General features: G+C 49.0%; 10 protein-coding genes across 10 annotated transcripts; 4 read left to right on the top strand and 6 right to left on the bottom strand.

The window, feature by feature from the left end:
• Positions 1-706: 706 nt before the first annotated feature.
• On the top strand, positions 707-2,116 carry GGS25DRAFT_506669 (serine hydrolase FSH). Its single transcript, XM_049262336.1, has 4 exons — positions 707-1,106; positions 1,178-1,196; positions 1,276-1,353; positions 1,404-2,116. The coding sequence occupies exons 1-4, from the start codon at positions 1,065-1,067 to the stop codon at positions 1,910-1,912; spliced, it is 648 nt and encodes a 215-aa protein (XP_049112953.1). The 5' UTR covers positions 707-1,064; the 3' UTR covers positions 1,913-2,116.
• A 448-nt stretch (positions 2,117-2,564) lies between these two features.
• Positions 2,565-4,595, top strand: GGS25DRAFT_445950 (acyltransferase). Its single transcript, XM_049258787.1, has one exon. The coding sequence runs from the start codon at positions 2,732-2,734 to the stop codon at positions 4,178-4,180; it is 1,449 nt and encodes a 482-aa protein (XP_049112952.1). The 5' UTR covers positions 2,565-2,731; the 3' UTR covers positions 4,181-4,595.
• Positions 4,596-7,065: 2,470 nt separating this feature from the next.
• GGS25DRAFT_506653 (uncharacterized protein) lies at positions 7,066-7,808 on the bottom strand. The gene has a single exon (XM_049262335.1). The coding sequence runs from the start codon at positions 7,446-7,448 to the stop codon at positions 7,155-7,157; it is 294 nt and encodes a 97-aa protein (XP_049112951.1). The 5' UTR covers positions 7,449-7,808; the 3' UTR covers positions 7,066-7,154.
• Positions 7,809-9,837: 2,029 nt separating this feature from the next.
• On the bottom strand, positions 9,838-11,471 carry GGS25DRAFT_534560 (uncharacterized protein; the record flags this gene model as incomplete). Its single annotated transcript, XM_049265782.1, has 4 exons — positions 9,838-10,330; positions 10,410-10,832; positions 10,954-11,093; positions 11,152-11,471. The coding sequence occupies 4 exons, from the start codon at positions 11,469-11,471 to the stop codon at positions 9,972-9,974; spliced, it is 1,242 nt and encodes a 413-aa protein (XP_049112950.1). The 3' UTR covers positions 9,838-9,971.
• A 1,753-nt stretch (positions 11,472-13,224) lies between these two features.
• GGS25DRAFT_445904 (uncharacterized protein) lies at positions 13,225-15,508 on the bottom strand. The gene is made up of 3 exons (XM_049258786.1): positions 15,059-15,508; positions 14,079-14,988; positions 13,225-13,289 (listed from the first exon to the last, which is right to left on the bottom strand). The coding sequence occupies exons 1-3, from the start codon at positions 15,247-15,249 to the stop codon at positions 13,266-13,268; spliced, it is 1,125 nt and encodes a 374-aa protein (XP_049112949.1). The 5' UTR covers positions 15,250-15,508; the 3' UTR covers positions 13,225-13,265.
• A 50-nt stretch (positions 15,509-15,558) lies between these two features.
• Positions 15,559-17,000, bottom strand: GGS25DRAFT_506640 (Isochorismatase hydrolase). The gene is made up of 3 exons (XM_049262334.1): positions 16,636-17,000; positions 16,011-16,481; positions 15,559-15,878 (listed from the first exon to the last, which is right to left on the bottom strand). The coding sequence occupies exons 1-3, from the start codon at positions 16,924-16,926 to the stop codon at positions 15,807-15,809; spliced, it is 834 nt and encodes a 277-aa protein (XP_049112948.1). The 5' UTR covers positions 16,927-17,000; the 3' UTR covers positions 15,559-15,806.
• GGS25DRAFT_445791 (Glyoxalase/Bleomycin resistance protein/Dihydroxybiphenyl dioxygenase) lies at positions 16,931-18,267 on the top strand. Its single transcript, XM_049258785.1, has one exon. It carries the CDS (start codon positions 17,424-17,426, stop codon positions 18,057-18,059), a length of 636 nt encoding a protein of 211 aa, XP_049112947.1. The 5' UTR covers positions 16,931-17,423; the 3' UTR covers positions 18,060-18,267.
• A 138-nt stretch (positions 18,268-18,405) lies between these two features.
• GGS25DRAFT_506630 (pyrroline-5-carboxylate reductase) lies at positions 18,406-20,269 on the bottom strand. The gene is made up of 3 exons (XM_049262333.1): positions 19,982-20,269; positions 19,013-19,864; positions 18,406-18,905 (listed from the first exon to the last, which is right to left on the bottom strand). The coding sequence occupies exons 2-3, from the start codon at positions 19,563-19,565 to the stop codon at positions 18,595-18,597; spliced, it is 864 nt and encodes a 287-aa protein (XP_049112946.1). The 5' UTR covers positions 19,566-19,864; positions 19,982-20,269; the 3' UTR covers positions 18,406-18,594.
• On the top strand, positions 20,270-21,382 carry GGS25DRAFT_445757 (uncharacterized protein). The gene has a single exon (XM_049258784.1). It carries the CDS (start codon positions 20,502-20,504, stop codon positions 21,075-21,077), a length of 576 nt encoding a protein of 191 aa, XP_049112945.1. The 5' UTR covers positions 20,270-20,501; the 3' UTR covers positions 21,078-21,382.
• GGS25DRAFT_445745 (glycoside hydrolase family 31 protein) lies at positions 21,239-25,092 on the bottom strand. Its single transcript, XM_049258783.1, has 6 exons — positions 23,990-25,092; positions 23,490-23,939; positions 23,158-23,421; positions 22,502-23,108; positions 21,708-22,452; positions 21,239-21,645 (listed from the first exon to the last, which is right to left on the bottom strand). The coding sequence occupies exons 1-6, from the start codon at positions 24,891-24,893 to the stop codon at positions 21,400-21,402; spliced, it is 3,216 nt and encodes a 1,071-aa protein (XP_049112944.1). The 5' UTR covers positions 24,894-25,092; the 3' UTR covers positions 21,239-21,399.
• Positions 25,093-25,344: the final 252 nt, after the last annotated feature.

The raw sequence follows: 25,344 nt of genomic DNA, 5'->3' as shown, positions 1-25,344 counted from the left end.
GGTTGAAATAGAATATTACGATTAACTTAACTTAGTAAAATATTAACTACCTGAATGCTAGTAATAATGTTCCTACTAACTAGGTATTCAGTATAAATAGGTGCCTATTACTACCTAGGTAGTTAGTGTAGGTACTGGGTTCTTTACCATGCACTTGTAGTCAGGATGTAGTTAGTTAGTTACCAGGTAGTTAGTTAGTTGAGTCTTTCTGTTAATCCCTACAGTGTTAGCGTTACATGTATGTTCTCTCTTCAATGTTGATACAAAGATACAAGAACTGGGTCTTCCATGTGCTTGCGTCTCTAGTACCTCGCCTAGTTGATCTATTTCCCATTCGGAAATATCCCCGATTTCTGTACCTCACCATAACCATGGTACTACTACTATGTATGGTGCGAGCTGTTTCCCGAACCCGATGTTCTTGTCCCAGAGTCCCAGATCCCTCCGAATGTTGCGAATGTTGCGAATGTTGTCTACCTACACACTTGCATAACAACAGAATTCAAGAGAGGTTTTACATTGTTACAGCTGTGAAACCTTGGCGTATGGAGGTATTTATGTGTAGACACTCGTTCTGAGTCTTCTGACAATACTCTGACAATACCTATTCTAATAGGTATCTAATAGGTAATGAATTGGGTAAAGACCACACTTCAAAGAGAAGAATACTTACCTCATAAATAAATAAGAAGTGAGGGTTTCAACTGTCACTTGCATCGCCTTGTCTAAATACCTAACCTAGTACTATCTTTGTAGATCTCCGGGGGTTATATTACTAATACTACATAGGGTTGTATGTATGTATAATAGTAGCCCCCGCCTGCAAGTTCATAGTCCTCTATGCAACACTGAAATTGTCTCTATACCTTTTATAGTCTTGCTCTTGAAGTCTTGACTCTTAACATCGAACCATTGCGACTACATAACCTACACTAGCAGGTAGATACTACCTACGAAATCGATAGCGAGTTCCTTCTGTCCATCGCCTCGCTTATCGGTTTCACATCTTTCGGTAGCAACTAGGATCGTGAAGAGATCAAGACATTCATCGACAAAACTCTAAAATGAAGTGGCTATGTTTGCACGGACGGGGGACGAGCTCGCAGGTACGTCTTTGCATGGGACATATGTTATCATTGTTATGTACCGGAGTCGAAATCTGATAGAGATTATGAAGATTTTTGAGATGCAAACCGGTACTATTATCCCCCGGGGATTCTCCCCTGCCCAGGTTTCCCCTGATCGCTAGCTCCCGAATTAATCATTCTAATACAGCAAGGATCAGAGAGGCTCTCGGTAGAGATCACGAATTTGTTTTCGTGAATGGCATGGTGTCAACAGACCCTGACGTTGGTAAGTCTTTGTTGCCAATAGACGCGGCACATGGGAGCTAACTAAAGAAGGCGCCGAGGCGCTTGCCGACGAGTTCTTCGGGTACGTTGCGCACGACGTGGACCAAGATCGAGAGCTTTGCGACAACATGATTGAGGTAGTGGAGAGCCAGGGGCCGTTCGACGGGATCATGGGGTTCTCGGAAGGCGGAACTGTGGCGGCCATGATGCTCATCGAAGACGCAAGACATGGATCATTCGGCGGAATTAAATGCGGCGTGTTCTTCTGCGCGGCTCCACCGTTTGACCCTGACCTCATCCGAGATGCTGTCGTGAGATATGCTGATCCAGACTCAGATGGAGTATTGCTGACTGTTCCAACTGCCCATATTTGGTCACGGGCTTCTAGCGCCGGTGAGATCGCAGTACACCGAGCCCTATCTCAACTCTGTGATGAAAAAGTCAGAGAATTGGCCACTCACGACCTCGGACATGCCGTGCCAGGGGCAAAGTCAGAAGATGGGTTAGCTGAGGCTCTTCGAGCGATTGAGCATGTAGTTGAGATGGGGATGAATCAATAAATTACGATTACCTCCGTAAGTACATACCTACATACCTACATACCAAGCACTAGGTTAGTAGTTAGTAATTACATTTGATATCTCCAAGAGTCCAACATGTATGTGAAGGTAAATACGTATTGTATTGTACAACCTTCAATATGTAGTACAATGATTATAATATAATATGGAATCGAGTCCCTCTAGGGCTACTAAGGTATAGTACCTCGGTAGTGCCACCAACTGGCGCTAGATATGTAATGAGGTAGTATCCATAGTTACTATGTATGGGTTGTTGGTTCTACACTACTGTGTACAATGCCACCAATGCCACCAATGCCACCAATGCCACCGCGGGCTCCATTCGTGCATGGGTTTTGAAACAACGCACCGGGATTGGTAACTACCATAGTGCTATGTAGTACAATGTAGGTAGTGAATTGTGCATACCAAGTCTTCATCGGCATATCTAAGATCATAAAGAGGAGGGCTCGAGATCCTTGCATCACTACTAGGAAGAGTCAGGTATGCAACCTACAACTACCTAGAATAGAAGCAGAATATCGATATTCATTCATGTTACCCCTTGCTTAAACGGGGCGACTCGGCACAACCGCTTGAGTAGTGTCACCAGTAATCTCTTGATCGGCTCTCTAACAGAATTTCATTGTCACCAGGACAAGCTTTTCCCTGATCAAGCTCCCTGATCAAACAAACAAATAAAGACAGGACCCAAGGCCAAAATTATTTAAGCCTCTGTCCGGATCACTTCCAGCCTGTGTTAATATTCTGATCTCCACACCTCACTTAGCTTGGAACCCCTTACGAATTAAGACAAACATGCCAAGGAAAGAAGAATACCGCATCCATCCCTGGGGCTGGGAAAACGACCCCGAGGAAGAGAGCATTAGACTCTCTACCCTTGATTACACATCCGCTTGCGTGTATAACAATTATGCACTCTATTTCAAACTTGAAGATGGGGCCGATAGGGAGAAGGTTGCTAGCATCCTGAGAGAAGGTCTTGAGAAGACTCTTGCCCAGGCTAGACACCTTGTGGGAACCATCGAAAAGAACGACCTTGGCGAGCACTCCTTTCTCAAGAAGAAGGACAGCACAGTTGGGTTCATCGTCCAATACCTCAACACGCCCGAGGATGACTTTCCTTCCTTCGCCGAGCTCGAAAAGGCACAGTTTGTCTCTTCGAAACTGGGGGACAGAATCCCAACCTTGAGCTGGCATGGCCTCACATACGGCGAGAGCCCAAAATGCCACCCCGATGCCCATCCGTTCATGTCGGCATTCCAAGTGAACTTCATCCCGGGCGGACTGATCTTCAACATGCACTCTCATCACTACGCCAACGACATCATGGGCTGGGCCGGCTTTACCCACCAGCTTGCGGAGCACTGCGCCGCTATTGTGAACCAGACTCCAGCCCCTGGTTGGGACCCGGAGGCTGTTCAGCACACTCGGTTCGTGGCGCCAGACATCGCCGAGGAAGACAAGATCGACGGCCCCCCCTCTCCTGACCGCTACCCTCACCACGAGGCGGCAGCGCTGCTGCTCCATTTATCCAAGAGCAAGGCCGCGGAGCTAAAGAAACTAGCCACCCCTCCCGAGGGTGGCTGGATCTCGACCTACGACGCATATGCCGCCTTCCTATGGCGCTATCTCTCCAAGCACCGTGCGACCATCTACAACCCTGCGCCTCAGGAGTCCAGTCTATGGGGTGAAGCCGTGGACATGAGAAGGCGACTTCGCGATCCCGTCGCGCCGAAGCGGATGCAGAGGAACGTGTTCTACGTGCCCGCCTCGGCCACCTCGCCGACGCAGCTGACGAACGCCGAGGTCATTTCCGAGGCGCCCCTATCTAAGCTTGCGCAATACGTGCGCACCACCACCACCGGCATGACCAACGAAGCCCTCAACAAGGCGCTGGACGCCGTGGCGCCCATCCGCGACAAGGTCGGGCTGATCATCCGGATCGACTCCCTGCCGCCCATGACGCTCATCATGACGGACTGGCGGGACACCGAGATCTACGAGGCGGACTTTGGCTTCGGCAAGCCGAGGGGTTTCAGACACCTGTTCGCGACGAAGGTCGACGAGGGGCTGGTGATCATCTACCCGCCGCGCCCGACCGGCAACCCTGACGAAGGGTGGGAGTTCATGATCCCGTACGAGAAGCAGCTGGTCAAGCCGCTGATCGAGGACCCGGAGTTCAGCAAGTTCTTCGAGTTCAGGGGGTTCGAGATGGCGGAGGTGGAGGACGTTGCAGCGCCTTAGAGCGGGAATCGGCGCGGTAAATTTCCATGTTGGGCTTCTCTGGATAGGTGCTAGTAGGTTGAGAGTATCCATGTATGTGTACCTAGTTAGCTTTAGTCCGCGTTGTGCCAAAATAATACGGTTACATCGTCTGCCATATCAACTGGATCCTTACCCTTACGAATGCGAATCACTCCAACTAGTGTGGTTTTTAAGAATCGCGGGCCGTGCTGTCTTAGATCGATACCTACCTTAACCTAGACATCCAGGTATATTACGCTTTGACAGTCAGCACGTTTACGTCTAGGATTTGCTTTCCTTCATCGATAATCCGATTCAGCAGAGGTCCCCGATAACTACCGGTAGTTGTCGAGTCGTGGACAGGAAACTGGGGTAGCTAGTCCCTCCCGTTTCTGCTTTTCCTACATCTTGTTTCTCCATTCTTCTTCATACCTAACTAGCATCGTTGACCGCCAGACCACCATGGGGTTCCCCGCAGAAGCTAGGTAGTTGTGGCGGGTACACCTAGGTTATGTACATGCGTACTGAAGTTTTTCGTGACGTTTTTTTAGTCGTAAGTTTCTACTCGACCCGCAGTCTACTTCGTGATATGGAATTTCGTGTCGACGTGCATTGCATCGTTAGTCTGCTTGACTACTATGTAGGTGCGTAGGATCCAGTTTATGTATGTCTGTAGGAACCTGGATTAGGTAACTATCAGGTAAGCAACTCCTACGTACTGAGTGGCTACACCAATCACTGACCAAGGAACAGTGGAAGGTGTTGATAACTTGATATGAGTACCTAGGTAGGTAGACAGTAGAAATAGACACCCGGGGCTTCGTTAAAACCCACACGATCATAGTTTCGGTAAGTCAAGTCGTGTTAGGTATGGCAGTGTACAGGAACATTTTATGAGTTATAGATATTTCCGTGGAGAGATGTGCTGTGATTTCGATGACCAAATTCGACTGTCACATTACGCTAGGTTTACAGGTTTCAAACCAGGGAAGGAGAATAAACATATCGATGTGTTTGTTATGAGGCTCTTGTGCTCTTTGTATCATGGATGGTTACTAGGTATGTACCTAGTAGTATCTAGTACCCAAGTGTTGCAGGTGCCTGAGGTGCCATGGCTCCACTAGGCCTGTCCTAGGTAGATATCGGCACAGCGCCGTTGTAGTCAGGAATAAAGCAAGCTTTCTTTCATCCATCTTCTTTTTGGTTGCAGCCTTACCTGCAACGCTAAGAATCTAAACAAGTTTTCGAGTAATACTACCTAACCTACATACATAGTTCCAAGCTTATCAAATATCTACTTACAAAGTAGATGGCGGTATATCAAACTAACTACCGGAAAAAATACGAATTATAGATAGTACTAGCCATACGTAACTGGTTAGTTGACCGGCCTGAAGAAGACATGAACAGAGACATAAACGCTAATTTGATTTGTGGCATCCTCCGTATTTAAGGCTGGTAATATCCACCAAAACCTCACTAAGGTTTCCCAAGAGGTCATTGATCAACCTGTCAAAGTTGACTACCTAGTTAACAAGGTTGATTATATCCACTGATATTCGTTATGGTTGTTTTCACTTAGAGCCTTTTAACCTCTTGGTATGAGAAAGATCTAACCATTGATGGACTTTATCTCTGCGAGTCTAAATCAAAGGTCGGACTAACAAGCATACGCCGTAGTACTCTTGAAGATCGACAAAATATTGGCATTACAACATTACTGGGTACTATATGGAGAATAAGATTATCTTAAATCTGTAGTGCCATTGAACCCAGCACTTCGTCAAATATATGCCGAACCAATATACTCCATATTTGGGGCATACCTAGTAGAAAGGTCAAAACTCCTTGATTCTGGGGTTAGTCGGGTTGTAGATGGGTATGTGGAGAGGCAGTATCCTCCAGGGCTAAGGAGGCCTGAGGTATACGATCACCTATTAGTCATTTCACTGGCATTAACCTTAGGTAACTAAGTAGGTGTCTAGGGTAGCTACCTAGTAATTACAGTTAAAGACTGACTACATTCCTAGCTAACATGAGTCTCGATACCTATTCAGTAAAATCATAACCTTGGAAACATATCTGCCTAGTACCTAGGTGCCTGAGACCGCTAAGCTAGATAGCATGCGGGTCTCGGAGCAACATCAGGTCACGAGTATAAGGCCAGTTATTGGCTACCTAGTAGATATCATTGTTGGAAATATCAGTTGGGACATATACGATGCCGAACGAATATACCGATAGATAGCTAGTGACATCTCGAAGCCGCTGGCATCCCAGGATAAGGCTTGTAAGGGGACTCCATAATAGATACACCAAGGCATATACAACAGGTCGGCGACGATGACAGTTTATGGGGCAAGGAGACTGTGGCAGGACTGATGCGGAAGTGCGGAATTCATCTACGTAACTACTAGGTATTCGTGGCTTAAAAGTTCATATATGCTCCAACCCACGTCCCAGTATCCGCATCCTTGAGCCTAGATCTACAGGTATGGGGGATTAGGTATGGGTACGTTGATGACGCTATGGTTCTAACTAATAAAAAACCTTGAGGTCCTCTATCTGTCCTATAGCATGGAGTATATTCCGATGTAATGAGCGTATAACTCCGCCAAAGCAGATTGGGCTCTGATGGGGGCCAGCTACAAGAATAGTATCTGCAGCGTATCTGCAGCGTGAACTGACAACCAGGCAAGCCATATGCGCTCCAACGCCGATATTTCCTGTATATGCAGGTTTCGACAGAACAGAAACTGAGGTGAATCTGGGAAGCCATCTCATTGGTGCTTATATTGCATTGGCCGCAACTCTACATAGTATATCTAACTCGGAATTGCACCAGAGAATTAGTCATATGAAGTATTTCGATATGGAGAAACAGTCAATCGGTAACTGATCATCAGTCTCTGCGGTCCCGGCGTTACGGATACCACTCTACTCCACAGTGTTGGGAACATTCATATCTTGCATTTTATGCCACCCACTCTTTATCCTCTATCTCAGAATATTCGGTACGATATAGACAATAGTCGTTCCTACCTCCAGCCTCCCCCCATCGAGCTTGAAAGCCCGGCCCGTACCGCCAAGTCGCTAGCATCGCACCCAGCAATGATATCTTCCAGGTCCCACTCAATATGTTAATGGGCATGTTCACATGGCCGGCATGGGGGTCCATGTAGATGGAAAAAAACAGGGAGTCCTCCTGTGTGTAAAAGGTGGGATAGCTATAATATATAGCTATAAGTGCTACTATGTAGAAGATCATGATATCCAGGTTACCTACACTAGGCTGGGTTGCAATCTATTCCAAGGATAATACCTATCTGCAGCTTTGGTGTCTCTGCTGGGATATTGGCAAACCGCTCCAACATGCATATCAATGACGGGCTAGACCCGGCGGAATGGTAGAAGAGCCTGCCACATAAACATGCGATCCACTGAGCTGGTGCGTGTTCGATTCCTCAACTCTTACAGGCACATCATTGTGGCTACCCCGACATCCCACAGGAGATCGCCCGGAATAACTACTCGATAAGTAGTAAGTGAGGTGGATTGATCCTCGAGTTGCGATAGCACTGGGGGGTACGCAATTTGGCCTGGTTTAGTTTTAGTGGCTTACACCCCCAAGATGTGTCGCGATAGCATCACCGCTCTAGCCATTCCCCAGTCCCTTCGGTATGCAGTTCCCTAAATATCTTGGCCCGAATAGGTGCATGCCGTGCCTTGGGCTAGCAGTGACGCTATGTAGATTGACGTATGCCTTTCTTTTCTGAGGATTGGTGAGATATCCAGTACCCAAGTACCCAGGTACCCAGGTATACAGTCGCTTGAGATCGGCAAGACACCATCGCGACCCTCACTGTCGCTCTCTCAAACTTCACATGCTCGAAGTAGTAATCTTATGCTGGTTTCTATACTTTGAGCTGTGCTAACTGCAGAGTGAAAGTCGGTTTAGTTGTAGAGTGTTCCCAGAGTGATTTCTCTAGTCCACCTGAGGGCTAGCAGCGTCGACTTACCAAATGCACCCCCCCTTAAGCTATTCATTCGCAGTGGACTGTTCAGATTCAATGTATTGAAGCGGTATCTATTAGAGTAGAATTAGAATCTCTGCATACCTACTTGTCACATAAATGACCTGGACAAATACAGAAGTAATGTGCGAGCCTCGAAGTATGCAGCACCTTGACGTATCGGGTATTCCACCATCAAGGCCTAGCAAAGCATTATAAAAACTCGCAACTATTAGGCATCTTGGGTACCTAGACAGCCTTTTATTGTTAAGGTTCTGAGTATAACAACCTGTTTCCTCAGTTTTCAGATCATAACATTAGTAAATAGATACTTAGGCAGGTCCTTATCTAGCCAGCTTTGCCCCTTTATTTTCAGAAGCAGCTGACAATTCTTGGAAACGTAGTGGCGACATAGCTGGACAAGAAGGAGCATAAACTTATTTGTTGCAGGATAACTGCAAACCAAGAAGAAAGATGAAAGGAAGAAAGCTTGCTTTATTCCTGACTACATTGGCGGAGTGCCAATATATGGCCTAGTGCAGCCTATGGTGCCTCAGGCACCTGCAACATTATTATTGTTGCCATTGGAAGAGCGTTTAAAGTGTGACAGGAGGACAGGTAGCAGCTCTCAGTATATCTGACGCGCTCCCCCCTAGATTTCGAGATATCCTAGCACCGAATGCTGAAGAGCTTTCTATGCTGGATGTTCTTACCTCCCTAGGTACCTACGTAGATGTGAACCTGATGGAAACATCGATAGAATACGAGTGTAATTGATCTATCAATATCATCTACTTTAAGTTCCCAGCTCCTTTGTTCCATTGTATCTGTGCACCTAAGGCACATGCCTCATGATCAGTGAATAGGCCTGGAGCCCTTTTGTGGTCACAGAACTTAAGTTATTCCAAGACTCTTGTCTCTTTTGGGTTTGTTTGTACACCTAGGGGATAGTAGCATCTGAGTACTTTTCACTCAAACAAATACAGACGAGCGAGACTCTTAATGGCCATATTATGCAGGTACGCCAAAGGTGAACGATTGATCTTTCGTTAATTGTTCTTAGTTCATGTTAGTATATCTGTCAAAAACTCTGACTATTGTCATCGGAAGAACCGTTTAGAGTGTAGAAGGAGGACACCCGAGGCACCAGCGAGAAGTTAGGTGCCCAGGTGAGTTAGAAAAACCACTCTGCAGACACTTTGGCATTTAGCACAGCTCCTGTCAGATCTACTGACATGAACTGAGGACAATGAATGAGAGACCATTCATTCACTTTTCGATGTGGCGAAATGTTTTGACAACCCCTTTAAAAAGGCTGTGTAGGTAGTCCCGATCGGAACGCCCGTTATGAGCCTCAGGGGTAATTTGGGACTATTAGTTGATTTATCAACGAATAAGACGAAGTCAACATCACTATTGATTACAAGGAATTCAATCACAAACAAGGCTGCCTTTCGTACCCTATAAGTCATCACGGGTTACAAGCATACCCACCTAGGTAGATACCAAAGCAGGTCACCGCATGACCCGACCGGACGGTACAGGCTACTCAGCTGACTCATACCAATGTTCTGGAAGATTGCACATGCTGATATGCACTGGGGAAGGCTTAGATGACAGAACCGATCACGAAACACAGTAAGATGACAAGATTGTTTATCCAAAAATGCAATTCATAGCTACAACTAAGTGCCCAACACGGAATGTCATGCTGACCCCCAACACCCTACTGCGCATGATCACAGCGGGCTCATCTCAGGTACTCTCTACCTCCAGACTTAAGTGTGGCCCACAAGGCCAGCCTGGGGCGCATTATCCGGGTTCAAGTCAGTGCCCGCAAACCCGAGCGCCTCGTTCCACGCATCCGCCGTCGTCGCGTCCTTCGCGCCGCCCCCCAGGCTAGCCTGCGCGGACTTGCAAGCGGCAATCGCGTCGGCGGCGGCGCCGCACACGTTGCCGAGCTGGTCGCAGATGCGGTTGAAGATGATGTTGGGGTTGAGCGCCTCCTGCTGGCCCTTGTTGACGACCGGGTCCTGCGCCTGGAAGGTGAACTCGCCGGCCTTGCGCCCGTTCAGGGACTCCTCGAACTTGACCGTGGGCACGCACGCGCCGAAGTTCAGGCCGAGGCTGCTTTCGACTGTGGGGGTGGGTTAGTGGTTTTTTTTTTTTTTTTTTTTTTTTTTTTTAATAAAAAGAAGGGGGCGGGAGAGACGAACCGAAACCAGTGAAAGTTCCCGTGACGGGGTCAGTCACTGCACCGGCGCCGGCTTGGGCTGTGGCACCACCGTTGGCGTTACCGGCGTTGTTGTTGTTATTGTTGTTGTTGTTGGAGTTGTTGCCAGCGTTGTTGTTATTGTTGTTACCAGTGTTGTTGTTCGAGGCAGCAGATGACGTAGCGGCAGCGGCAGCCGAGGTTGCAGTCTTCGACCTGTTGCTGCACTTTGTGGCAGTCGCCGTTGCTGAAGCAGCGGCGGAGGTAGTCGCAGCGTTACCTGTGCCAGCATTGTTGTTGTTGTTATTGTTGTTATTGCCGTTGTTGTTGCCGTTGTTGTTGTTACCGGCATTGGCATTACCAGTGTTAGCGTTTCCACCAGCTGCAGCACCCTTCACAGTGAAGTTGCTGAATCCCTGGGCGGTCACTGGAACGTGTTAGTGCTTGAATTCTTAGGTTAGGGGTTGAGCATTTGACCGCAGAAAAACTCATAGGTGACCTCTAAAAGGAAGAGTGTACTCTTGATGAAAGAAATGGGTAATACATACTGACTTCGGCCACACTTAGGCCAGCGGCATCGAAGGGGGTTTGGAGTGAAGTGGCGGAGTTGGCATTCTCAATATCTGAGTCGCCAACGGCAGGGTCAACCAGAGGAACGATACCTCGGAGCGCTTCAGTTGCAGGGAGGCTGCGCGCATCATATTAGTTTCTAGTTTCACTCTTTGTTCAAGAGTTCATTCACATACCTCGCATCTCCACAAATGCTCGGTATGCTGACCGCGAAGGGGTTGAAGTTCTGCTCGGCGGCAACGAGCTTCTGAGCCGCGGAGATAACCTGAGGATCGTTTCCGAGAGTCGTCACGATCTTGTCGGCAAGCGTGAGCTTTGCACAAGGGTCGGCAGCAGCCAACAAGACACCGGGGACACCACCGGCCAGAGTTGCGGCTTCGCCAGAGTTTCCGAAGCTTCCAAGGGCTTGAATATCGGCAACCGGGATCTGTTCCTGGCTGAAGCGGGCCTCTGCAATGGCAAGCAGGGCCGAGATTAAGGCAGCTTTGGTATACATGATGGCGGATAAGTTCAAGCAACGGAGCTTATTTTTCTTAGAAGTAATATAAATTGGACGAATCCTAGTTAAGATGAATCGAATAAAGACCGGCCGTGCGGTATAGAACGAATGGAAATAAGAATGAGAGTGAAGAACAAAAAAGTTCACAGAACTAAAAACGATCAGGAATTCGAAGAAGGAACCGAAGCTTGATGGAAGAAAAAAGGAAGAAGAGATCTCATAATGTGAGCCTGGGATATGGTGATTATATAGATGTTGTATACCTGTGGATGCTCGCTCTGTCGTGACGATAGCTTGACTATGTTCGCTACTAGACAGTCTAGCGGCAGGCCTTAACGAGCCCCTTCTGCAGATCAAACTTCACCCTGGCAGTCAGATCAGATGGTGAGCTAGCATGGTATGACATGGATATGTAGGTGCACAGGGCGTCAAGTAATACGATCCTAGTCTGATATGTTCGTCCCATGTTGAAGGCATTGAATGCCTAGGTATGATCGATAACTGGACATGCATAAGCATCACTCGCACTTGTCGAAGTAGGAAAGTTGTACAATGCGTAGAAGAGAGAATAGGCGCAGAGTAAACCTCGGGATTTTGCAATACCGAATAACCATCTTCAATAGGGCATTCTTCATTCGTTGAGCGGTTAGTGGAACACTTGGTGGAATCAAATATAACCCATAAGAGGCTCTTGAAGCATTTCGGTCTTGGCTACCGATTCCGACAGGGGTCAGAGAGAATGCTACATGGTACCATGATGCCCCTTAACTACCAGGTATTAACTAAGGTTGAATAAGAAATAATACATACTACGCCGTATGTACACCGCTGATGATATGATTTCTACGCCTTGACGGAAGATCTTTCAGGTGAGGCGATTGAGGCTCAAAAGATCAGCTGTAGCTGGGTTCAATTCTAGTTATTCGGTAATCATTCATATTATTCTTTTGACTTCCAAGGTTTTTTTACAATACATAGTATGTTAACTAGGTAGTCAGTTAGTCTTTTGCCTAGAATTCGACAAGATCATTTTTGTCTAGAGATCCTAATAATGAAACCTACGCATCTCTTAACTGTTTCTAGACTTTTCCCTTTTCTGTTGTTGACAAAATGCTTCTTTAATGTTAGATCTGAAATTGCCTTGGATACTACCCACTAATACCCAGGAATAGAGAGCTCTAGCTTGCAACTACGAATCAGAGCGTAGCCCAGAATGAGATTGAATCTGGTTTCAGCGATAGCTTGGGAGTTTATTAGGGGTTACGAAGTACTACGATGAGTAGAAGGGTCTTAATTTAGGTCCGCCGTCTTCCCCAAAACGGCTGCCCCCGATACCTGTCTGGGGACTTAGGGCCCCTTACTGTGGTTCACTAGCCCTGCTAGAGGGCGATCAAACAGCTCCTCGGGCGCTTTTGAGACAGCTTCGAGACGACCCTCGTAAGTTTTACCTACACCTCAAGGTCCTCAACTCTATCTTTACCATATCGAGCTCTCAACTGACGGCAAAATATGGGCATCGCAACGATGGTTTACCGATAATTCAGTTGAGCATCATAGCGTGCTCATTTCTTTATTCGGTGGGTTTCGTCCCAAATAGTTGGTTCCCTCCCCACACGAAATATCTCTTGACTGTGGATTCTGTGCTAATTAATGATCAGCGATCCGAATGAGAAGTTGTAAAAGTAAAAAGCGCTAACCTAACACTTTGAGAGGAAGCCTCCTCCGAGAAAGACTAACAACGTCGGACGGTCGTCTGGATAGACGCCCAACACATAGTTAGAATCTAGAGTTTCAAGACGATATTATAGTACCAAGGTATGTACCCCAATACGATGATACCCGAGGTCGCTTTCGAGTCCGAAGGTAGGACTAGAGATGAACAGCAGGGTTCATCCATAAGATCAGGTTTTAAGATTCCCCGTCGTATGGAAACTGATCATACTACGATTTTCACCAGGACACCCTCCAACTCCTTGTCGTCGATCTATTCTATAGTTGCGGCAACTCGGGACGATATTCCTCGAGATTTTTGTGCTTTAGACCATGACGCAAATCATCATGCGTTGAGGTTGATTCGACATGTCAGCTGTCGTTTCAGCCGATCGCGGTAATCTCCCGTCGCTTATCCAGGATTGTCGAAACTAGCATGCCTCAGATCATACAGGATCAATTGAGGCCAAAATATATTTTATGTAATACACCCAACATCGACGAAGCTATTCGCGAATGAATATAGAAGCCCTGATCGCGTCGACCCGCCGCAATTAACTACCTGGATGTTGCCCGAGAGACGAATAGTCCCGATGAATCTAACTACATACTTACCGTGCGAATCCATCTCTAGGTATGTTTGTTTATACGTCGCAACCTTGGAACTTTAGGCTGCCGGCGACTTGACTTCTTTTTGCATGCCTCAGCAAATTGCCAGCTACGTACTACCTACCTAGGTAGGTAGGGACTTAACTGTTAGTGTGATCATCCACATCAACAGAATCATGATTCAGGAACACCATAGACAAGCCCATAACTAGGTATTTTCTTACTGCGCAGTTACCGTGCGAATAGTCTGAGATAATTTCAGACACACTTAGTAGGTATCTTCATCCACCCTCCCCCTGAACAGCCCTTAGCGCCCAGCAGCTTCTCAACCTGCGCCGTAATATCCCACATCGGGAACGCCGTCCTATTCCCCGCCGACGTGCCGGGCACGATCGGATCCGCAAACCACTCGTCGACCATGTACACGCTGCCCGCGATCTCCACCGTCGCGACATTGACGCCCCCGTCCTTCAGCGCCGGGTCGTCCGTCACGCGGCCCAGATACTCCGCCGTCTCCCACCTCCCGTCCTGGGACCTGAGCACCGAGACGCCGCGGTCGTGCTCGGACACGAGCAGCACGGTGCCGCGGTACTTCGGGGGCAGGTAGACGGCGTCGAGGGACATGATGGGCTCGTTGGGCGTCCGGGGCACGAGCACGGGGGTCCCCTGCTGCGCGCGCATGTCGAAGCGGACGATCTCGCCGCTGCCCGTCGCGTTGCGCGCGTCGCTGGCGAGGAGGATGTCGCCCGTCGCCGCGAAGCCGGTGAGCCCGGTGTACGTGTGGTCAATCACCTTCGGCAAATACCACGGCTTGATCGCACTGCCGTCGGGCTCCACGCGCAGTATGGTCCCGGGGTACGTCCCCAGAACGTAGACGTGGCCGCGGGCGTCGTGCTCGACGTCCTGCTGGCCGCCGTACTTGCCCTGGCTGACCTCGGTGATGTTGAGGAACCAGAGGGTCTCCTTCTTGACGGGGTCGTAGCGCGTGATGAAGTCGTCGCCGCCGACGTGGTGGTCGGGCGTCACGTGGGGGGTCGCGTCGTCGATGAGGATGGATATGAGGTTCGTGTAGGGGTCCCAGGCGACGCCGCCGACGTGGAAGGGGTCGGTGCGCGTGATTCCCGGGAACTCGAGCGTCTGGACCGTCTTGGCTTTGTACGGGTCGTACACGACGACCGAGGCATTGAACAGAGCGCTAGTTAGGTTAGTTTTGAGTCCCCAATTAGGTGTCCGAGGTAAGAAAAAGATAGTAGGTAGGTACTGACCCAAAGTACAAGAGGCACTGGTTCAGATCGAAATCAGCGTTTTCGGGGTACAGCTGGTACGAATCGATCACGATGGTCCCGTTCTTGAATGGCGGGCATTCGTTCCGCGTCGGGATGCGATGGCCTTTCGCGATCGTAGCATTGAGGACTAATGTCGCCCAGAGGCACAGGACGCGGGTAAGCATAACCATTTTGGCCGTCAGAAGATCAAATAGTGCTTACAAAACGATGAATTAAAGTCCCCATGATGTTTCTTGTTTATATATTTCAATCTAATAGCTCTGATTACTCTGGTAGCGTTGCAATGCGCATATTCCCCCCCATCTAACCGCGTATCGCTATTCGGGAGTTCGCAAGAAGACGCTAATCACGGTTGGAAATTGGGAGCTTCCTACCTGGTACATACTACGTAGTAAATATATGCCTACCTAGGTAGGGTATTTCGGAAACATCCGAGCAGTTACGAGCCGGGAGTATTTACTAGCCGGGACCTCCCTAATGGAATCACAAAAGCCGTAGCTCTATTTGGGGTGATGCAGTTGAAGGTAGGTATGTAGGCTGATATAATAAAGGGGATGTAAACCTGGAATCAACCCAGCCGTAGAAACTGCCTAGTAATCACCCTTACATCATACAGAACTCGTCTAACCCTTTTATTAAGATGGGTATAATTCAGTCAGACTAAACACCAAAAACCACACGTCATTCTGCATGAACCCTAGGTAGTAGGTAGGCATGAGTTCAGAACTCATCCACGAGATTCGGGATTCAGTACGCCCTCAGTAACACTTTTACTATTGACTACAAATCCGTATACCTTCTGCGTGAATGGTTATAATTAGCTAATGGTATTGAACGCCCGGAAAATAAGAGAAGAGGGAGCGATAATCAGTTAAAATCCGATAATGCCTAGGTAATCAATATCCCAATGCGAAAGGGGCGCGCAACTCACAGAAGTATTGTAAACCGTAGTTTCCTGGCCCCCCGGCGTCGTAGTGGCACAGCAGTCCTCGACCATAACACAGTCCCAACCGCGGAAATACGCATCCGCCAACGTCCCCAGGACGCACTGGTCGGTGTTGACGCCCGCGAAGAGGAGCGTGCGGAACCCGCCCGCCTCAAGGGCCTTGGCGAGCGGCGTCTCGCCGTGCCAGAGGCCCGATATGCGATCCTTGTTGCAGAAGACGTCCGCGTCCGGTCGGCTCGCTTCTTGCAGCGGAGCGTACAGGGCCGCGTTCCACGAGCCCGCCATCAGCAGGCGGCCTCTGCCCTCGCCCATGTCCGAGCCGAAGCCGAATCGGGCCTGCTTGCTAGTAGTGGTGTCCAGGGGCGGTGTGATAAGGCTCCTGGCGAAGCCGCGCGCGGCAGCTGCGGGCATGGTGGCGAGGTCGTCATCGTTTAGTCCCCAGTTCAACCAGATAATCTGTGATTGGGGGGGAGGTTAGTCGGTCCTCTGCGCATCAACGTCAAAAGAACCACGCTTGAGATTCATGAATGCATCGGTATTGTACTAAGTAGGTAGATATACATGTATGACCATATACGAAATATCAAGAAGACTCTCTCTCGGTCCTTACCTTGATGCCGATCTCGCGACACTTTTCGACAAGCCGAAGCGTGCGCTCCACGGCCGCCAGCCCCGTGACATGGTCGGTGCATCTTGGATGAAGAAAGAAGTTCTGCATGTCGACCACGACCAGAGCACTAAGGCCTGTTGCTATCGTGATCGACGTGTCCTCGGGGCCATGCGTGGTACGAATGCTAAACCGGGCCGGCGACGAAGCGCCGCGAGTGAGATCGTAAGACTTGGCGTTTCTATCATATACCCATTCGTCGTCCTTCGGCCCCAGCCGTACCGCCGACGACATTCTGGATACTTAGTTAGGCGCGAGTCGGAAGAAGGAAAAAAGAAATTTGGTCTGCGAAAAGGCTGCGATACTTACACACGGGATGTGGAGTAGGTAGCATCGGCTGGCAAGGAATTGTTTTGAGATACGGTAGGTACCTGTTATCGAAGATGCTGCTTGCCTATCTCGCGGGTCGGGGTAGCGAGCAGAGTCCGACCAATAAGTTTATCTCCATTTGGCGACTATAACCGAACACAGCAGAGGCAACAAAAACGGTAACCGGCCACATGAGTTACCTGCTTACCAACCAGGCGATCAATAAACAAGTGGTTATGTGATTGGATTGGGCTGCGTATTCGGCGTTAAGCATCATGTACGTGTAAGACAAGATGAACAAGTCCTTATATAAGCGCGTGCATATGAGGGGGACCAGAGAGTCCCAGCCGCCAGGTTCCAAGTCTTCCAAGGTTCACAGTACCTATCTCAATCCTTTTCACCCAAGTTGAAAGCGAGGCAAAATGTTTGACGCAGACCTAAATGGAAAAGTCATCTCGCCCTCGCGAATGGCACACGTTGTGCTGCGGACGGCCCAATTCAAGCCCATGATAGAGTTCTACAAGGCCGTTCTCGGGGCACACGTCGTGATGGAGACGTCGGCCATGGCCTTCCTCACCTACGACGACGAGCACCACCGCATCGCCATCATCGCCATCCCGGGGTGCGGCGCCACCGTGCCCAACACCGCCGGGCTAGAGCACATCGCCTTCACGTACGACACGCTCGAGGACCTGCTGACCGCGTACCTGCAGCGAAAAGCGCGGGGGATCCTGCCGATCTGGTCCGTGAACCACGGGCCCACGATGTCGCTGTACTACCAGGACCCCGACCGCAACAAGATCGAGACGCAGGTGGACATCTTCGACACCCCCGAGGAGGCAACCAAGATTCTGACGAGCCCGGAGCTCCAAGACAACCCGTTCGGCGTCGACTTCGACCCGGATGATCTGATCCGGCGGCTGAAGAATGGCGAGCCCGAGGCCGAGCTGATGAAGCTAGTGCACATTGGTACTCGGGGCTTTGACTCTGTGCCGCTCGTCAATACGCCGGCGCCCTTCGTCAAGGATAGCTATGAACCGATTGATACCGCTGCGTGACGTACGGGTGTGGATAAGCAGGTTAAATAAAGAGGCGGTTCGGAAAGTTTGCAATACTTGCCTCCTAGTACCCATGCAACAGAGTAGGGAGTGAAGTGCTCATTACCCCTATTGCGCAACCTCCGTGCAGTTTCCTAGGTACTCAACATAGCCTAGGTACCTAACATAATAAAAGCATCTTCCCTTCACCTAAGTAGGTACCTAGGTTTCCATCGATTCTTCCTATATCCTCATGTGATTGACGTGATTGAAGTCGACTTTAATTATCTCCTCGAATAGTTCTTAATGTCGAGCAATCCGCATTACTCATCACCAGCACAGTCGGACATAGAAAATATCTTAAAAATATCAGGCGCTGCTTAATAGGTATCTTGTAGATAGCAACATTGCATGTATCCTTTGTGTAAACTTTTTTTTCTTTATATTGCGACGGGTAAATCTAGCGTTAATAATTTCCCTATTCCCTTAACTTTTGACGAACCAAATTTTAATGCCTCGACGTCTAATATCCCGATCGATCGATGCAGCACACCCCCTACGACTCCGACTTCGCCAGTGTCACGCCCAGCTCCTTGCCGCGGTCAGTTGCAGCCTTGACGGCCTTATCTACGGACTCCTTGAGTCCCGAAGCCTCGAAGCTTTTCAGCGCAGCTTCCGTGGTGCCCTTGGGGCTAGTCACGTTGATTCGCAGCTGCGACGGCGGCGAGGACGACTCAACCAGCATCTTTCCGGCGCCATAGCACGTCTGCTTCGCCAGCCGCGTGGCTTGCTCCCGGGTGAGTCCTAGGCCAACGCCGCTCTCGATCAGGTGCTCGACGAAGGCAAAGAAGTATGCAGGTCCGGATCCTAGAACGAGTTAATAATCATCGTCTTGTGGATTGACTTTCATTGGGGCGGAAGGAGATAAAAGATGCAATCTAGGTAGATGGGGGGGGGGGGGGGGTGTTGCTTACCAGAGATACCTGTGACAACATCAATCAACTCCTCCTTGTCGAGCCACTCCGTGACCTTGCTAACACTAGCCAGAAGCGAGGCAGCGAGGTCTTTCTCAGCCTGCGACACATCGCCGCTAGCGAAGAGGCCGGAGGCTCCTTCGCCGAGCAGGGCGGGGGTGTTCGGCATAACGCGCACGATGTGGGGTGTGCGGCCGTCGGGTAGCGCGAACCACTCCTTCAGGCTCTCCAGCGTGATGCCCGCCACGATTGAGACAATTAGAGGGAGGGAGGTGTTTTTGGCCCACGCGGCGCCGAGTTCCTGGGCAACGCCCTTGGTGACCTGGGGCTTGACGGCGAGGACGAGGAGGTCCGCGTCGCTAGAGGCCACGGCGTTGGATTCAGTGGTGCGCACGCCCAGCGCCGCCATCTTCTCCCGGTTCTGGTCCCACGGCTCGGAGACGAAGATGTTCTGCTTTTCGTTGCCCTTGGCCACGAGACCTCCGATGATCGCACCGGCCATGTTCCCGCCGCCGATGAAGCATATTTTGCTCGTAGATAGTTGAGACGCCATTTTTGATTTGTTATATCCTTTCTAATTTATTTTTTATTTTCTTAGAAATAATAAGAAGAAAAAGTCTCTTTTATAATTTTATTATCGGTTCGATTCGAATCTTTTTAGCTCAACTCTCAGCGTTGTAAGTATGTACAATATCCGTGTGTAACCGAGATGTCATGTGGCGGTACAGATGTGGCTGATGATTAAAGAGTCTCGACTTGAAGAGATCGGGTATATGTACGTAATAACTTGGAATGAGTAACCGACATCATTTCTCTAACAGTTTACCTGATATATAAGTGATTTTCACATTTCTGGCATAGAGCGTAAGTTACCTATGATAAGGGGAGTGTGGATTGCTCAGATACCATTCTTTGGTAGATCATCGTGTCCAATTCTTACTCGAGCTTCATTTCTATGAAAATACATACCATGGTGGGTCCGAAACTCGGAGCTGATCCAGCTTTCCCATGTGAATCCCCCTGGTCCTTGCTAAAGATTCGGGCTCATAATAGCCTCATATTCGTAGGTTACCTGAGGTCGCACGTACTCGCTAGCCTTCAGTTCTTAATAGATCTACAACCACCGGGAACTATGAATGTCCATCATAAAATTGAGATAGTGTACGAGGAAGTATGTGGGCTAATTGGGGATCAACGTAAACGCAGTAAGAAATGAGGAATCATGAACTTCGATTTGGCTGCTGATTCTAAGTACGGATAATCGAATAATTGCATATAACTATATCCTAGTAAACGAAAGCCATTCAACTATTAAACCCAATTTGACGTCACGCTCACACTCATCACGCTCCTCATTCTAAACTCATCCTCATCCTCATCCTCTTCCTCCCATCTCTCACCTATTTACATTGTTACTCATTCAATAACATATACCAAACACCTCCCCAATCACCTCACCAACTATATCCTCACCACCAAAACAAAAAAAATGCCACCCTCCCCCTCCCCCTCCCCTTCCCCCTCCGCCCTCCTCCGCCTAACCCAAGCCCTCACCATCGCCCTCCTAACCAGCACATCCGGCCTAACCCTCAGCCTCTCCACCCTCCTGATCCCGCGCCTCCTCGAGTCGCCCACGCCCCTCCTAACCCTACAGTTCCAGCGCACCCTCCAGCGCACCCGTCGTCTCCTCACCCTCCTAGCCCTCGTCCCCAGCTTCGCGCACATCTACCTCGCGTACTTGCTCCCCTCTAAAGCGCGCGCGTACGCGATCGCGGCCGCAGTGAGCCTGAGCGCGATGCCGTGGGGCTTTGTTGCCATGGGGACGATGGAGCGGCAGATGGAGGGGCGGGCGCGGTGGGTGGATGTGAAGGCGCGGGGGGGTGTCGACGGGGGGAAGGAGGTGTTTGTGGAGGGGTTTATAGAGGAGGAGGGTTTAGGGGAGGTGATAGCGGAGGGTGCGCCGACGGCGCATGCGATTGTGGATGCGTGGGCGGTGAGGAATCTGTATCGCCCTGTTGCGGCGTTTGCGGCGGGTTGTATTGGGTTGTATGCTGCTTTGTCGTGAGGGGCGATGGGCTGGTCGCTTGCTTGTGTTGCTTTGGGGTGTTTTATGGGGTGTTTGATGTGATATGAGCTTTAGCTGAATATATAGGGGCCAGAATCCAGCGCAAAACTCAACGAGGGACTTGAATAGGGGTCAAAGATAATTGAACACATTCCAGGGATCAAGGAGGGAGAAGATTAAGTATCGACTACAATTTGCAATAAGGTTCTACAAGGGTAAGGCCATGATGATATATTATTCATCTCTGTTTCTAGTCTGTGGATGACGGAGTCACCAGACCTTTGTAACTACCTAGTACTAGATATAGGAACCCTACTCTCTATCAAGACCAACTCAAAGTCCACTCCTCATTCCAAGCACCATTCGCCGTCAAGGTATCGAGACCGGTAATCTTCAAGACCTTATCCGAGCTTTCTATACTCCAGGCACTAGTATGTATCTCATTGCCATTCAACTCAACCCTGGACACGGGACCATGAGCGCCCAGAATTGTCACGTTACCAAGCACATTTGTATCTGTAAAATTACCACAGGGTGAAGCTTTCAACGACGAGCTCTCCACAGTAAACTAGAGAGAGTCAGTTAGTAGGTAACCTTCAAAAATTGGTGTTATAAAGACATAAAACTTACATCAACCCATGTCGTAGCATTTGGGGTAAGACTTTCGCCATCGTCGATATAGAGCCCACCACTAGCTTGGCCATTGGCATCTAATGCTACTAAGAGGCTCCAGGGAGTTGCCCTAACGGCCGCCGTCGTCAGGCCTGGTTCCTGCATCGGGATCACTTTTCCTCCCCTCACAAATACGGGGATATGGCCTAAAGGTGCATCGATAGTAACGTTTTGTCCAGCTGTTACTCCAGTAATAGATGTCTGGTTATACCAATCGTACCAGACAGTTCCCGAACCCACGCCCGGGAAGACTCCATCAACAGTGGTAGCGCCTTGTACCAAACAAGGAGTTACCATGATCGCATCGCCAAGGAGGAATTGCCTATCAGCATCGGCAAGCCACGGTTCATTAGGGAACTCCCAGACCAGAGCGCGCATTGTTGTCGAACCAATGGAATGACTCAAATAGAATGTCGTGTACAAATAGGGCAGCAGTGCGTAGCGGACCTTCATAGCCACCTTCGAGGCATCTATCACGGCTGACCATATGTATGGCTCCTGGCTAGCAGCTCCTAGGGTGTTGTGATTTCGATAGAATGGGAAGAAGGCGGATAGTTGCATCCAACGTGCGCACAACTCCATATCAGCGTTACCGGCAAATCCACAGGTGTCGACACCAAACATAGGTATACCAAATAGGGAGTATGAAAGAGCCTGTGGGATGGAGAAGAACATGAAAGCCCAAAGAGAATAGTTGTCACCACTATGACCATATTAGCTTGGAACTCTCGGGGATGGGGAAAAGATCGTACCCCCAATGGCCAGCCCATTTTCCAGAGCCGGCAAACTGGGACCGCCCGATAATGAACGGTCGCTTAGTGGGAAATATGTTCAGAAGAGCATGATAAGTAGCATTCAGAATCTGATGTCCATACAAATTATGCACATCGTACTCTAGAACACCACCATGGTGGGTTGCATTAGGACTAACAGCGTGAACAGCAAGGTCGCCGTGGTAGTTGTTGATAGTATACGGCGGCCAATTGACATTACGAACACCGGGCGTCGGGGTAGTGCGAAGATAAGAAGTTGACGTAGAAGATGCTGATGTTGCTGTAGCTGACTGGGAACTCAAAGACGCGGATGCAGCAGCAGCTTCTGTTGAATTGGTGATATTAAACCCCTCGGGATATTGTAGCACCTCATTCCCAGGCGCTCCCGGAAGTTGAAACGGAGGTTGGACGGGGTTGAGATTTAGCTCGTTGCTGCCACAGCTACCCACGCAGAAGGAGGCAACCTCCGACATGTCTATCCAAATGCCGTCAAACTTGACTTTACTATAGTATTCGGCGATTTCAGATATCCACCATCGATTTGCACCAGTGCCGTTAAACAAAGCACCGATCCAGTCGGGGAACACTATAATCTATCAGCATGGCCATTAGAGAAAACAAGCTAGAGATCATACCAGTGAGGCCTGGCCATACTGCTCCAATGTAGATGGATTCATCGGGGTTGAGCAAGAAAGCGTCTTGCTCGACACCGCGATCAAAAGGTGGGTATGCATCACTGGCGTTTTCAGGATTCGGGGCATAAATTGCCGAATCAATAATGGGCACATAATGTTGATTGTTCTCATGTAGACGAGATAGAAAGTCAACTCCTTCCTCGAAACTGAATCGATTAGGATCGTTGGTGAAGTCACGATATGCCGTCATGTAGTCAATATCGGCTATGAGTTCGTTAGTATGAACGACAACTATCAAAGTGCATGATTAAGGGGCTACATCTCGCACTTACACCATACTGTTTCGAGAGGAATTTCAAATTTGGCAAAGTTGTCAACAACACCTTGAAGCTCAGTCCAATTATTATATCCCCATCTACATTGGTGATATCCAAATGTCCAATACTGCTGCATCGCGGGCAGTCCAATAGCACTCTTTTGATATGCCTTGGTGATACTGTCCTGTGTGGGACCTTGGTAGAAATATAGGTCAATATTACCACCAAGTGCCCTCCAAGTAATGTTGTTCTCTCGTAGCAACACTTCCTGTATATGGGCATTCCGCTGGAAGACGCCATGAGTGTATGACTTGTACTGAGCCGACTTATCCGTCAAGTCTGAAGCATATGCCATCGCTCCCGTCTCTTGGTCAACCTTGAAGTAGCGAGTGTCAAGGTATATGGGATGGTTGCCGTAGATATTCGCATCTATAACATCACCCACATCTGCGGCAAAGAGGGTTCCTGGTCTTATTAGATCACGAATCAAGTATGAATGTAGTTAGGAGTCATACGAGTGAGATTATTCCCAAGCCTAAAACCATGAATGACTTCGCCTAGACCGTACAGATTGTAATTATCCGGTAAGTAAGAGCCGAATTCAATGAATTGGTCTTCATACACCAGCTGGGTACCCCCAGTAGTAAATAAAACATCGCCGGTACTCTTTCTCACGACCTCAAATGAGAAGGTAGGCTCATTTTTCCAGGCAAAATCGAGATCGCTATCTGAGGGATAGCTATCGGATTCATCCTCGCTCTCTACTTGAGGTGCTGGGATCAATTCATCGGGGAGGATGAACCATGTGTAGTTCTCAGGGCCAATGTGACGAGGCTGTATCTGAATGTGTAGCCGGTCTGCTGCTTGATACTCGACAAACAAAGAAAGAGACTCGATGTCAGTGCCATAGACATTACAGGCCTCGCCTGCTAAAGTAAGATCTGCTGTTAAGGCATTGCCTTGAGATTTGACGTTCGAGGCTTTGTAGCCGGGGCACACTAGTTGAGGATTGACAGCTTGAGGGTCAACAATGTTTGGAATGACTTGCTGACCAACATCTGCATCCGGTGGCAGGGTATATGTCGAATCTAGAGCAGTCGTTGTGGTCGTAGCACTATCCTGCCCCTGGGTAAGGCTGAGGGTGGCCAGCAATATCAACGGGAGCAACATGATGTTTCGATTTAACCGGCCAGCATACCAGGACGAGGAAGCAGCAAAAGTAGAGACGAGGAATGTGAAGAAGAGCAAACGAGAACCGAAGCCCAGTTGACCATACCAAGTTTCGAGGTTAGCAAAGAGGGACACAGGAAATGCAACGAGCCAAGATGTATCCGGGCATGATTCACCACTGATATAAGACGTGAACCCCAGCCCTGGATAGAGCTCCCGAGCTGTAGAGCCGAACGACCCCATCATCATGCGAGGCGAGGCGTGCCTACCGATACCGAACAAGATAGGTACCTAGTTACCTACAAGGTAGCATGTAGACTAAACATGCAGTGATATAGCGTCAAAAAGGCTTAAATCCAGGGCTAGGTAGTAATGAAAATAATAAGATAAATAAAATACGACAAGCCTTCCAAAGGTATACTAGGTAGTGATGTGAATAAACTGAACTCGACAGTGCTGAACAAATCAAAGAAAAACTCCAGTCCAATCAACTCAAACTATGCTGAACCAAATCACTGTTATAATATCTCGAACTATTCGTCTCGCATTCATACGGAGCTGTATTTAGGTAGTATATCTGGGGAGGTAGGCTGAGAAGAAGATGGGATGAATTAACGAACGACTAGCATCTCCAATCTCCCCGCACTTTCATGCAATGTAGATCCTATTCACAGCAGAGGAGCCGGGCCGAGCTTGGGTC

The sequence above is a fragment of the Hypoxylon fragiforme genome, assembly GCF_022984875.1.
Source record: "Hypoxylon fragiforme strain CBS 206.31 chromosome Unknown GGS25scaffold_9, whole genome shotgun sequence".
NCBI classification, from domain to species: domain Eukaryota; kingdom Fungi; phylum Ascomycota; class Sordariomycetes; order Xylariales; family Hypoxylaceae; genus Hypoxylon; species Hypoxylon fragiforme.
This window is presented reverse-complemented; position numbering and strand designations above follow the sequence as displayed.